Raw genomic sequence first — 13,863 nt, forward strand, 5'->3', positions numbered from 1 at the left:
CAACCAACCTCCTCTTCCATGGTCTGGTAAAGATGTATATATAAGTGCAGAGAGACACACAGGAACAGAAAGAGCTTGTAAACACAACAAAATGTTAACCACTGATGAATCTGGGTGAAAGGTACAATATGGTGCTCATGTAGTAGTGTTCCAACTTTTCTGGAGACTTGATATTTTCCAAAATAAAAAGTTATGGACAATGAACTGGTGCATGTGACACCATACAACTGACAGCAATGGGACCCAAATCACTCTTAGGACAGCATTCTTCATTTTATCTGTACAATATGTAAACATTTGTCTGTATCTCTAGTACATGTTCAATATAGCTTATCAATTAGTAAATAAAAAAGATGGATACATGTTTCCACTCTTCTTACTCCTTTCCACAATCCTTCACTACTTCCATTTGAAATTTGTTTTCATATTTATCTTAGAAGCCTAAATTGCTGCTAAGGCTTTGTGTATCAGCCCTTCTGTGGGTGTGTCTGTGTGTGTGTAAGAGTTTTCTACTTTATTCTACCTCCTACCTCATCTGAAATCAAATTACGTAGGAGTAGAACTGCCAGAGAAAACACAGGACATCCAGTGAAATTTGAATATCAGATACATAGTGAATTTTTTATTGAGTTTAAATACTTCCTGAATATTTCACAAAGGTAAAACATTGCCTGGGATTTGTTTATATTAAAAGTTATTTGTTTATCTGGAATGTAAATTTAGCTAAGCATCCTAAATTTGTATTTGCTGGTTCAGTCAACTCATGGCTGATGCTATCCATAAACATGGAAAAGGCTTAGCTATGTTGATTTATCTAAGAAAATGTTTACAGTCCTCTGAGTCTTAAATCACAGTGGAAATAAGCTTTTGTTATTTAGTTCTAAATTAAGCTTTAGTTCTTTTGTTCTAAATTTTATCTATTTAACCTTTTTCCATTTTGATTTCCCACTTTTCTTCTTAATCATAACACATTTCAAGGATTGCATTTTTATTTGCGATAAAATCCCAAGAAAGCCTATACATCCAGGTGACATAAAAATACATGAGAATGTTAATTAAACTTGATACACAGTGTTGCATAGGTAGTATGACTAAGGAACTGCACATATATTGTATACAGTACCATTAATGTCAATGAATCTCTTCTTGGAAACATTTCTGGTACAGAGTGTGCTTTTGAAGTTGACACTATTGCAAACAGGTTAAAAGTACTTTTGTAGTACTACAACCCCAGAGCATTCAAATTTGATCTCATGGACTGGTGTATCATTTTAATCAGTGGCCCTCATTTACAGTGGCCCTTCAATAACACTATAGGGAAAAGCAACAAGAAGCCCATTACTTGTAGAAGCAATTAACAGAAAATCACTCCGGAACGGTAGACCTGTTCCACATTGTAACATGCACATTTGCTATAGTGAACCTTCCTGAGTTAAATTTTGGAAATGGTCGCCAAATGCAGAGCCAGAGTGGAGGAATTCATCCCTGGCCGGACCTTCACTGGTGGTAGTAATAATCCTGACCCTCGTAGCCCTCATAGCCACGCCCTTTGTAGTAACTGTACTCATCCTCATAGGCTCGGTAATTGTCCCCACGAGGATCCCCGTTCTCATTTTCATAGATTTCGTAACCATCGTCATATCCGTGGTTACCTGTTTGTTCGTACTCCCCCCCATATTCAGCGGCAGTGGTTTTCCCAAAAGGCGGGGAGGTGGTGCCATAGGCCTCCGGTGGCGGCGTTGTAGGTTCGAACCCGCCACTAGGAGCGGTGGTTGTCTCGGCGGCCCTGCTGATCCACTCTCCCCGGGTCGCGGTTCCGGCTGCGTCGGTGGCGGTGACGCTCTCTCCTTCACCTGCTTCCCCGTTCTCAGCCTCCGTGCTGTTGCTGCTGGTGCCATTGATGCTCTGCTCGTTTTCATCTACCTCTGCTTCGTTTTCTTCGTTTTCATTTTCCTCTTCTTCCTCCTCTTCTTCATCACTTTCCTCCTCTTCTGTTGCTTTGTTTTCTATGGCCCCAGCCTGGAAGGAAAAGTTTGAAATAACCCGAATCTAGGTGTGAAACTTTTTAAATCTACGGCCTTGACCTAATCCAACACAGTGCTCTGTACTGACCCGCTTGTTGTAGGCATCATTTTGAATGGAAACCAGTTTTATTTAGAAAAGGATTGGTAAGGCCTTGAAAAAGAAAAATTCAAGACAACGACCTTGGCATGGGTTTTGATGGGGCAGGAATGCGCCTGAGAAGCCTTCTCTGGGGGGCATAAAGCTTATAGCCATGATGCTTAACTCTTTCTGTCTTGGAATCTGAAATGTGATTCCATCCCTCAGGACCTGCTTATCTGTTCCTAGCTGCTCACCCAGAATCTTCTGTTACAAAGTGAGGAGTCAGTGTGTTAACTACTGGCAAGAGAACGTGCCTGGGGAAAAAAATCTTTCCTGATTTCTCTGTCAACGGGAAAATGGTCAATGGGAGGGAAAGTGGTGACTGTTTTCCCTTTGACAAAGAGTTCATGAAGATAGTGTCAAATACTACGTGTATAGTACTTGGGACAGTTTTGACTTCAGTCACAAAATGAAAACAGTGAATGTCTTGGAGGAATTATTACCTTCTTGGGAAGTTTGATTCCAGCTAATCCTATATATCCTGTTCCACGTGTGATCTCTCCGTAGTCAGGTGTTGTGAAAGAAAGCGTGCTATTCTCAGCCTCAGATTCCTCATCTTCATTTCCATTAGAATCTTCGTTGTTTTCTTCTTCATTAGAAGTCTCCTGGTCCATAGCAAGAGAAGTGATTTTACTGGACTATGGCTCAAGATTTTAAGAAATTATGAACCATTATTTGGAAAGATGCTGTATCCCTCAGCTTGCTTGTCACCCAGAAGTGACAATTCTGCCTTCCATTAAGCCATTTCACATCTACTCCTAAGAATTCAACTCGAAGTTATTTAATCCACTCCATAGTGTATTTTAGTTATTTCTCATTTCTCTATTATACATTCAAAAATATTTGTATTTCAGGCATTTGGTCCCAAACCAATTTTTCTTTACAAGAAGAAACTAAATACTCCAAGAAATTCTTAGTAGTGTATTAGGTTATTATGTCAAGATATTTTAAAACTAATATTCTTGAAATGAAGGTGTATTATAATCTTTAACATTTTATTCTTTTGCTTTTATTTCATGTTCTAATGCAATTATTTATGAATCTAGCTAATCTCCTAATGCAGTTCATAGATAATAGTAAAAGCTAGGATTTCAAGTTGATAGCACTCACATGCTATACATGAGAACGAAAATTGAGGTTCTTTCAGTGATATTTTTAAAAGAGAATGTGGTGTTAGGATAACTTCAGACTTCAAAACAAATAAACAAAACTCAGTTTATTCTGTTTTGCTACTAAAACAAAGTGACTAAATTGAAATGTGTTTGTTTCATCAAATTTTAAATTATACTCTTTCATGAAGGGTCTTAATACTATTGGAGTCCACCCCAAAAGAACATCCTAACTAATAATTCCAAGTATTCCACAACACTAAGCCATCTATATTTTACATTTATACCTTACTTCAACAAACTAAATCTTTCAAGAGTATAGGAGAAATTAAAATTACAATAACTGGAAATATCCTTAGAGTAGGAGAATATTCAAGAGGTCTTCAAGAAGTTCCTAGAAAAAAAGTTCCTGGTTAAAATTCTATAATTTCAATGCACTCTATACTTAGAATAATTTTATTATATATATTTTAATAATTTTTTATAAAAGTGAGACTAAATAGTTTAGGAGTAGAAAAAAAAGTATTATCACCAAGCATATGTAGAAAATATGCCTAAGTACATTCCTCATCTAAATACAACTTCTGCAGATTCTAAATTTAACAATTTAGAATTAATTTTCTAACACAGTTTTAGGGAAGAAGTGGAGGAAGAAGAGGTTCTAGAATCTCCTCAGGATGAATGCCTCCCTGTTTTATTCATCCACTTTTCCATTATCACGTTTAATGAATGATCTTTGGAATAGTTAGTCCTCTGAAGTTTCAAAATAAAAGCATCAGGTATTTACTGGGCATCATGCATGTGGAAGATATTACAGTTATCTTCTTAGAATACATGAAATCTGTTCTCTTTATATCAATATTTTTTTAAAAACAAATTATGCCTGTCAGTATAAGGAGATGTATATTATGGAACTATACAGTTCTTCAATGCAGGGATTTAAACTCAGGGGATCTGAGTCAAGAGGGCTTTGCAGATACACACTGGGAGGACTGTACGTATTCGGAGACTGCTGGCAAAGCATTGGTTGGACATTCTTTCATCAGAACCCCAAACCAGTCTTAACCTTCTTCCATTCTCAACCACCATCACAATAAATGAAGGACCATTGCCCAAAAGTATGCAATCTAACTGGGAAATGCAATTGTACAGTCACTATGCAGCGCAAATGGATGTTAGCTATAGCTTCTTGTGTAAGTCTGCTATGTGGAACTCCAGGCAAATTTCGTGGGATTCTGTAGGTGGTATTTTTCCGGGTACTGGCCTGAAATTCTTGTAAGGCCTTCCTTCAAGCTATTAGTGTAAATTATAGTATGGCAATGTTACTTTTGTGGGCTAAAAAAACAAACAAACAAACTAACTAATAATTTGTTACCTTTCAGGTTCCCACACCACTTTGTTTTCAAAACGGTTGATATTTATACCTGATCCCTTTCTGACTGTCATTGTCCATTCACAAATAGCACTTCAGAATATCTGAATTTAGAAGTTTCCCAGACTAGTGGATAACTATAATTGCCTATCCAGGAAAATGCATTCTAATTGGTATGTTGCCTGAGGCAAGAGTGTCAGTTATAAACATGTTGGCACAATTTTCAGGATATGCAGATAACTTTTAGCCATAGATTATACTAAGTTATAGAACTATGTAGGAAAATATTTATACATCTTGAGTATTTGCATTTTTGTAAGAACATGAATTTTCTATTAGACAAAAAGAGATGGAATTACTATTAAAAAGAATAACCCTATCCTGTGAATTATGAAAGATGGATGAACTGTAGTAACAGCTTTTATGTACTACCCCCCTTAGTACATGAAGTTTTTAAAGTATAGTCTTTTAGGAAGCCATGGCACTGAATTTAAGATTATTATTTACTTGTCTTCTACCATTCTGTTATATCTGCCTAAATATAGATAATACTTTCTGTTGCCTTTCTCAGGTTTTGTGTTTCTTCCACTTAAAATGGAGATACTTTCATATTTGTGTACCACTTACAGGTAAATTTAACCCTGAACTTCAACAGTATTTTAAATGGTATTTTAGTTGATTCTGATTTAAATAATATTCCACTTGCCCAGAATGTAAGACTAGGCAGTTGGAAAGGTGGCAGTGGCAATTTGCTGAATCCAGAGTACAGTAGACAGGTTTCCTAGTTGCTTTTTTGTGCTGCCTGGTTTATTATGAAAAGACTGTAAAATTCTTACCTCTCCTTCCTCCTCCTCGTCTGAACTATCACCTTCTCCATTTTCTTCAGATGAGTCACTGCTCTATAATAAAACACACACGTGAGTACATATACATTCAATAATTAAAATTTCCTGTTGATTGAAATAAGATAAAATATAACCAAGCATTTACTCAGACTAAGTAATATTACTCTTTTGATTGAGCCATTTTTTTCAAACATATGAACACTTTATTGTAAATTAAACTACGGAATTTTAGGTAGAAAATTGAAGGGAAAAAGAACTTAGCAGAGGATGGTTTCGATCCATCGACCTCTGGGTTATGGGCCCAGCACGCTTCCGCTGCGCCACTCTGCTTCTGTGCTAGTTCCTTAGAATAGGTCTTATGCTAGTGTGAGAAATATATGACAAGACTGCATAAATGAGATAAGATTAGAGAGAAGAAAGTGTTATACAATTTGGGATATCTCATCTTCAGTAACCGAAAGTATTGACAGTAAGTTGAAACATTTTATAGGTAAACACTAGAGCAATGAATCTTGGAATTATTTAATTCTGAGGAAACAAGGGAACCATCTGTTCCAAGTTTTAAATATTATAGACAAAGAATGCTGACTTCTCCAACCGGTTCAAGGAAGATACTGTGTTAAGGCACGAATCATATGTTTTTTATATAAAAAATAAAAATATGATTCAGTTTATTATAAGATACATGTTGTTGGTGGATGATTCTCTTATATAATAAACTCTCCTGGTGAATTTAAATTAGAATTTACTTTCAAAAATTGAATTACATAAAATTTACAGTATCTTTTAATCTAATTAAACCTAATTCTAAAAAGAGGTTAATTTATGTAAGTGAGGCAAGTTAGGTAACAAAAATTTATTAACATTTATTTAAGAATTTATGCAGTACTATACCACTAAAGTATTGAATGAAAGTGATTTATCCAATGCATCTGTGTCTTATAATATAGTCACAGGTTAATGAGCTGTGTGAAGTTTTAAAAGGAAATATAAACCTAAACACCTGCATCCAGAGGCTTAAAAACAGTAGGGAGACATTGAGGAGGATTTTCATGTTTCCCCCAGTAATAACCCAAATCAAATAGTCCTTCCTTTTCTGCAATCATCCCTAATGGCATCGCTTATACAAAAGGAAACCTAGTCAACAGTCTTGTTTCCACTCTGCAAATTTTAGCTTTGATTCAATGACTCGGTGAGGCATCATGCATGTAGAAAATAAAGCTGCAGAAGGATCTGTATCCTCTGGGTTAGACACCAGATATGAGAAAACCTCAGGTCCTGGCCTGTCCAGGGCCAGCCCTGTTGGCTTCATTCTTCAGATGGCCACGTCATCCACCCAAGGAAAGGGAATGCCTGTCCCCTTGAGCCAAGAATAACCTTGGGTGGAGAAGAGAATAATTAGACCTGCTCTTCTACTGCTATGACCTTGATGGTTGTACCTTCCCTAACCCAGAGGGTGAATACATAAGAAGATTATTTTTGAACTATTTCTATTTGCTGGTTAAATTAAATATAGAGGATGGTATAATGGTATATTTATGTAATGAGAGCTGCTTTTCTCAGTGGGGATGTTTCAGGCATTAAACTTGCTTCCTCACTGTTTTCTCCCTAACTCAATCACATCATTCTTATATTAGAACCTAAAGTGAGAAAAGTTTAAAAACCATATGAAATGTCTTGAAGCCCTAGAATTTTCTTTTTGTCACTAAGTTCTGTTGATTCTTCCAGAAGTCTGAAATGAAGTCAGATATAAAATATATGCAAGAAAGACTTCAAAAATGGACAATAATCCTGGAAATCCACAATATTTATATCCAGCTCTTTTTTTTTTTTTTTTTTTGACAGGCAGAGTGGACAGTGAGAGAGAGAGAGATAGAGAGAAAGGTCTTCCTTTTGCCATTGGTTCACCCTCCAATGGCTACCGTGGCCGGCGTGCTGCAGCCAGCACACCGCGCTGATCCGAAGCCAGGAGCCAGGTGCTTTTCCTGGTCTCCCATGTGGGTGCAGGGCCCAAGGACTTGGGCCATCCTCCACTTCACTCCCGGGCCATAGCAGAGAGCTGGCCTGGAAGAGGGGCAACCGGACAGAATCCAGCGCCCCGACTGGGACTAGAACCCGGTGTGCCGGCGCTGCAAGGCGGAGGATTAGCCTATTGAGCCACGGCGCCAGCCTGTATCCAGCTCTTGAGTGTGATTAAAGAAATATAAGTTATTTCCCTATGAGAGTTCACATACTGATCAAGAATCATTCGAGGGGCCAGCGCCGTGGCGCAGTAGGTTAATCCTCCGCCTGTGGTGCCAGCATCCCAAATGGGTGCCAGTTCTAGTCCCAGCTGCTCCTCTTCCAATCCAGCTCTCTGCTATGGCCTGGGAAAGCAGTGGAGGATGGCCCAAGTGCTTGGTTCCTTGCACCTACATGGGAGACCGGGAAGAGGCATCTGGCTCCTGGCTTTGGATCGGCATAACTCTGGCCATTGTGGCTATTTGGGGAGTGAACCAATGGAAGGAAGACCTTTCTCTCTTCTCTCCCTATCTGTATCTCTACCTCTCAAATAAATAAAATATTTTTTAAAGAGTCGTTTGAATAATAAAAAATTCTTTTTCAATTCAAACACTTTAAGGTGTTAAGTTTAATGATACTTTGATTTCTATAATCTAGCACCTAGATAAGCTACAGTAGATTGCTGATAGCTTTGTAACCCATGTAACAAATGTCAGGCAAGTTGATATTCTAGAAATGATTTGTGAGATTGGTGTTGTGGTATAGCAGGTAAAGCTATTGCCTGCAGCACTGGCATCCAAAATGGGCACAGGTTCATGTCTTGGCTACTCCACTTCCAATCCAGCTCCCTGATAATGTGCCTGGGAAAGCAACAGAGGATGACCCAAGTACTTGGGCCCCTGCACCCATGTGGGAGATCTGGAAGAATCTCCTGGCTTTGACCTGGCCCAACCCTGGCTGTTGTGGCCATTTGAAGAGTGAACCAGCAGATGTAAAATATCTCTCTCCATGCCTCTGCCTCTGCCTCTGCCTCTCTGTAGCCTCTGCCTTTCAAATAAATAAATAAATAAATCTTATAAAAAAAGTAGGAGTGATTTGTATATACATAGATTTGTTTGAATAAAATGTGCATTTCAAAGCCAATACAGCTTAATTCTTTTTGAGGTGACAATCTGGGCACTAAATACCTAGTTTAAGAGAAATCAGATTATGTAAAGCAGGAGAATATGTCAGAAATACAATAAAATAAAACAAGTCTGGTTTTTGCACCAGAACGAACTTACCTTTTAATTCCATTTTCCATAAACGTTTGAAATACCCTTTTATTGGGTCAGAAGTCAGATTTGGAGATAGGTTTTATTGAATTTTATTTTATTTTCAATTTTTTATTTATATAAAGTGAACAAATTGCATGTACATCATATAGATAGATAGATAGATAGATAGATAGATTTAGGAGCATAGTGATGCTACCCACCCTACTCTCTCTCCTGCCCATGCTCACACCCTCCCTCCTCCTTCCTTTCTTATTCTTTCTTTTAATCTTTACAATGACATACTTTCAATTTATTTTATAATCATAAGCTTAACCCTCCGCTAATTAATGACTTCAACAAATAGTAAGAAAAAAAAGCCACAACTATCTTACACATTCTACATTTGTTGAAAGGGGATTAATTGCATGTGATTTTATATATTTTGTGTATTGAAAATCTACTTAAAGATCTATGAACTTTGAGCCTATCAATAATGAGAAATCTAACTTGTAATTCATTTTACTATGGCCATTTTAATTGGATCACACATACCTATCTGTAAAAATATCTAGATGACAGGAAATATCTTTACATAACTGTTATTTGAAAAAAAAAGTGAGGATCTAGTCAGAAAGCTGAATTGATTATCATTGAGTTTAAAAAAGAAAGCAGAATAAACTTCCAAATGAGCAGTGTTTATTTATGGGCCTGAGGTCAACCGAGGGATGGAAGATAAATCTGAAAACCCACAACTCTTATATCATTTATGCTCATATTTCTGTGGGCACCCAAATTCCCCATAATTATGATGGTGCTGGAACTACTTCAAGATGATCATTTCTCATTGTATGAGTTGGAGGGGAGTTAGCCCAACATATGGTGAGCTGCATTGCCAAGCCACTGTGCTAGGACATTGTTTTCAGAATCCTGACTGCTTTTAGTGTCTCAAGAGTCCTGGGTCAAATGGTGCATAATTGGTGCCCTGAGCCCAAACTGTATTTTAATAAAAATAGTACAATACTGGCTTGTCCTATATTTAAAATCAACACCACACCCCATGCCCTCCACTTTTCAAAGGCCCTCTTCACAGGTAACCCAGCAAAAATGGAAACTCTTATTTTTCATTTTAGCTATTTTCCCTTTTGTTTACAAATGTTATGGAGGTTTTGCTTTTCTCATAAATAAGCTTTGAGCACTTAATGAATTCCTCTCTCCTCTGTAGTCGTAGGCCACACTTTGTTGTAATTATGTTCCTATGTATGATCAGTGTTCTGGTCACCTACAAGGTCAAGGGTCCAGAAGATCTTCATTAATTATCCGGGTTCTTTATTTGAATCATCTCTGCTGTTTATGAAGTCATTTTATTCCCCTGTTATTTACAGGACTTTCATTTGTCTGTTGTAAAACGGTTGTATGACAGTGTTGAACCAACTATTACAGCTGCTGACTTTACCGCTGACTTAACTGCCAACAACTGATAAGGTTGTACACTTTGTCAGTGAGTTCATTCAATGGGCAAAGGTGTGCGTTTGTACTAGACCCAGATGATTACACTCTGTGTGTTAGCTCAGTTTCAAAAACAGAACATAGAAATAAACATTATTTACTGTACTAAAAACAAATATTTTGTAATAAGTAGTCTTTTTGACTGAATTTCAGTGAGAGTTGAATTTTGCACTTAAATTTGCTGTCCTTTAAATGATAATAAGTGAGAAGGAAAATTAGTTTTTATACCTACCGGAACTGGAAACCGTTTTAGAGGAGGATAAAAGTAGGCATGCTTGTAAAGATAATACTGTGGCCTGAACTTAAAGACCTGCAGAAACAAAATAAACAAGATATTCATGTTCAGTGTGCAATAGGCCTGTATTAAATGGGATCAGGCCAAGGAAGTATGCTAAAATTCATTACCCCATTTTCTTCAGAATCCTGTAGTTTGACTCTTCGATGTAAATTTTTCATCTGTTTAAAAGAACACTTAGTCATTACATATCCTTTCTTTTACATACAAAGTTCTTTCAATCAAGAACTTACCGAGAAAGCACAGGCCATTCCCAGAATGCTGAGCAAAATTAAAGCAGTCTTCATTTTGGTGATTGTTTCTGGAATGAATGAAATGGTAAGGTAGTAAGTGTGAAAACTAAGAGCGTTATGTTTTTGTTTGCACTTGAAGAGGAAGTACTTAGTTTGTTTTCATTTGTGTATAATTATCCTTTGGAATAATTAAAACTAAATTATCACCTCCATTTAAGTCATATGCATTAAGACTCAGCTTACTTGGTCTGTTTCCATCATCTTGAGTTTATATTTGGCTTTAACCTATTTGCAGTATGACGCAATCCTGGAGGATCATTTCATCATGCAAGGCGTTTGAATACTTAAGATTACTTCACATTGGGTTGAAGGAGTCTCCTGTTGGCACTCACATAGAAGTGTCAGCTAAATGGATTGAATTGCTAAAGTAGTAGTTATGTGCCTTGTTTGTTTATAATTAAAAACTAAGCAAAAATTGAATGTCTTTTAAATGATCACATTCATGTCAATGATCCGACAGGCAGTTTCCTGCTTCTGATAAGCTTTGAACTAAAATTTCGTTTGTAAAGTGGAGAGTAGAAACCATTTTCCTATTGATACCTCAGAATACTTGGTATTTATGTGTTTTGAAAGACTGTAATGGGGTGAATCAAGACTCTTCAGGGTTAGGTGATGAGCATGGATGGAGACATAGATTCTGTCAAAAATTGAAGATGCAGTTTTCAAAATGAGAACAGTTCCTAAACAGTCCTTGGGTTATGTTAACAGTCATGCAAAGAACCTCAGTTCCACATAAATTCCTCGCAAGTAAAAGGAGGTAACGAATCCTATTTTAGTGTTACTCCATTTAATAAAATTCTACTTCGAAATTGCACCTTTAGAGAGCTTGAACAAACTTTACTGGACACTAATGAACAACCACCTACTTGCATTTACAGACACATTTAACTGAGAGCACTTTTGCACATATAGTTATGGTGCTGGCAACACTTTGGAAGCAATATGTAATTGTGATGGCAATTTCCCCAGAAACACAGTTCAAAAAGTAACATATTTAATTACTCCCTACAGGTAGGTTTTGTATTTTGTCATTATCACTCACAATATATTGCATCCTTATCGAGTATTGACACTAAGATAAGCATTGCAGAGAGTAAGACATGAAGCCTGGAGAAGCTGTTATGCGTTGAGAATTACACTCTATTTTTATCGGCAGTTTGTCTTTTGATTTTGATGCCTACACACTTCTTTCTCTTAGATGACCATATGAAAATAAAAAAGTTTTGCCCTTGAAAGGTTCCATCTGTTTAAGAAGCTTCCATTGTAATTAGGGTACTCTAAATAATGCTTTGAATTTTGCCACTCAAAGTCAAGCCCATCAGCAGACTGGAAGACTATCATTTTGCAGATCTATGAAGAGTTGGAATATTTATAGTATGTTAAAGAGCTAGAGACACAAACACATATAACTGCAGAGGGAGTTTTGTTTGCATAAACTTTTTTTCATAACAACCATGAAATAACCAGGTAAGAACATGGCTGGGAGAACCAAGTGATTCAAGTAAGTCACAGTTGGCTGCCTACATAAATCTCATTTTATTTATTTTGTGACTCATCAAAAAGCAAATACTTGTATTGTGACCACTACTAACCCAGACAACAATTCAGACATTCTTGAAGGACAGTTTTGAGAATTTAATGACACATTTTTATTGGGAAGGGTAAAATGAACCACTCAAGTTAGTTACTTCCCCAGTACCACACATTTTCTGTACTGATTTTATTTTATTTTTTATTTCTTTTTTTAAAAATTTTGCTTAAGATATACAAATTTCATGTGTTCCTATATACAGATTCAGGAACACAGTGATACTTCCCACTCTATCCTCCCTCCGGCCTCTGTACTGATTTTAGAACTATAGGATAGTAACACTTTAAAACCTAATGCATAATTATTAAAAAGATATTATCTGCAATGCAAGTATAGACTAGATATAATTCATGGAGAAATTTACATATAACTAGGCAGATTTGCAAATGCAAAATAGTATTTCAGTTAGGTTAATGTGAATGCATCAGGATGAGAAAGCAAACATTTATATATGATGTATAGAGATAGAAAATAAAAAGCATTTTCTAGTTCATGTGCATAACGTTTTAAGAATATAATATGAACTTATTTACATACCTAGGTTAACAAGGTTAGCCTTTAAGAATCTAAAATCATAGCTATTTTACACAATGCAATAACATCAGTATTTAAATTTAAAAAATCAAAGCCAAGTCCAGAGATGTAAACTGTGGAATGTCTGATTTAAGGTAATCAAACTGTCATATTTGAGCTTACCCTTCAGCTGTCCTGGAGTGAAGAGGCAAGCTCACTAGAGTGAGTGGCACAGATTGAGTGCTTTCTCTGCTCTCCCACTCACTCATTCACTTGCTCTTGCAGGCTATAAACCCTTCTTTGCCTTCCAACAGCCAATCACTGTTGCGGCCAAGGTGATGTCAGAATGTGGAGTCTCACCAGAAAACCCCCAAACTTCAACACTTTTTCAAACACAGGCTGAGTTGAATAAACATGAAACGTGGTTCTAGTGCCAAGAGGTTTGCATTGTGGAATTTAATTGAAGGTTTAGATGAAGATGAATAGTTTGAGTTCCGAATATATATAATAATATACTGGATTTGAATTAAAATAAATGGGAAAAGATTTACCATTTAAAATTTCATAATTATGCAAATTTTTATTATGTTGAAAGAAAAAATTACTGTCATCAGATAAAATCCTATGTTAGTTTAGTTTTAAAATATTAAGAAACTCAAGGAAAAGGAGCTGATAAATAATTAATATTTCAATGTCATTATTTTACACTTCCTGCTGAAATAGACCACAGAGACTCATAAATTAGAACTGATAACATAAATTAAATCCATTGGATTCTATCAGTTACATTTTCTAAACACAATGCTAAGTTTAGAAGTTAGAACTTTCAAGGAACATGCTACAGAGGGGAAGATTGTATCTTTTGTTTCCTAAAATAAATAACTTTAGATTGTCCATTTGTGTCATCCTTTCATGTTGT

At 36.4% G+C, this 13,863-nt stretch overlaps 1 protein-coding gene and 1 non-coding gene across 2 annotated transcripts; both read right to left on the bottom strand.

Moving 5' to 3' along the window:
- Positions 1-589: 589 nt before the first annotated feature.
- IBSP (integrin binding sialoprotein) lies at positions 590-13,210 on the bottom strand. Its single transcript, XM_008267617.4, has 7 exons — positions 13,128-13,210; positions 10,781-10,848; positions 10,658-10,708; positions 10,485-10,562; positions 5,481-5,543; positions 2,607-2,768; positions 590-2,019 (listed from the first exon to the last, which is right to left on the bottom strand). Exons 2-7 carry the CDS (start codon positions 10,832-10,834, stop codon positions 1,498-1,500), a joined length of 930 nt encoding a protein of 309 aa, XP_008265839.1. The 5' UTR covers positions 10,835-10,848; positions 13,128-13,210; the 3' UTR covers positions 590-1,497.
- TRNAM-CAU (transfer RNA methionine (anticodon CAU)) lies at positions 5,748-5,819 on the bottom strand. Its single transcript has one exon. It is a non-coding gene; the product is annotated as a tRNA-Met (tRNA).
- Positions 13,211-13,863: the final 653 nt, after the last annotated feature.

The sequence above is a fragment of the Oryctolagus cuniculus genome, chromosome 8 (assembly GCF_964237555.1).
Source record: "Oryctolagus cuniculus chromosome 8, mOryCun1.1, whole genome shotgun sequence".
Taxonomy (NCBI): Eukaryota; Metazoa; Chordata; class Mammalia; order Lagomorpha; family Leporidae; genus Oryctolagus; species Oryctolagus cuniculus.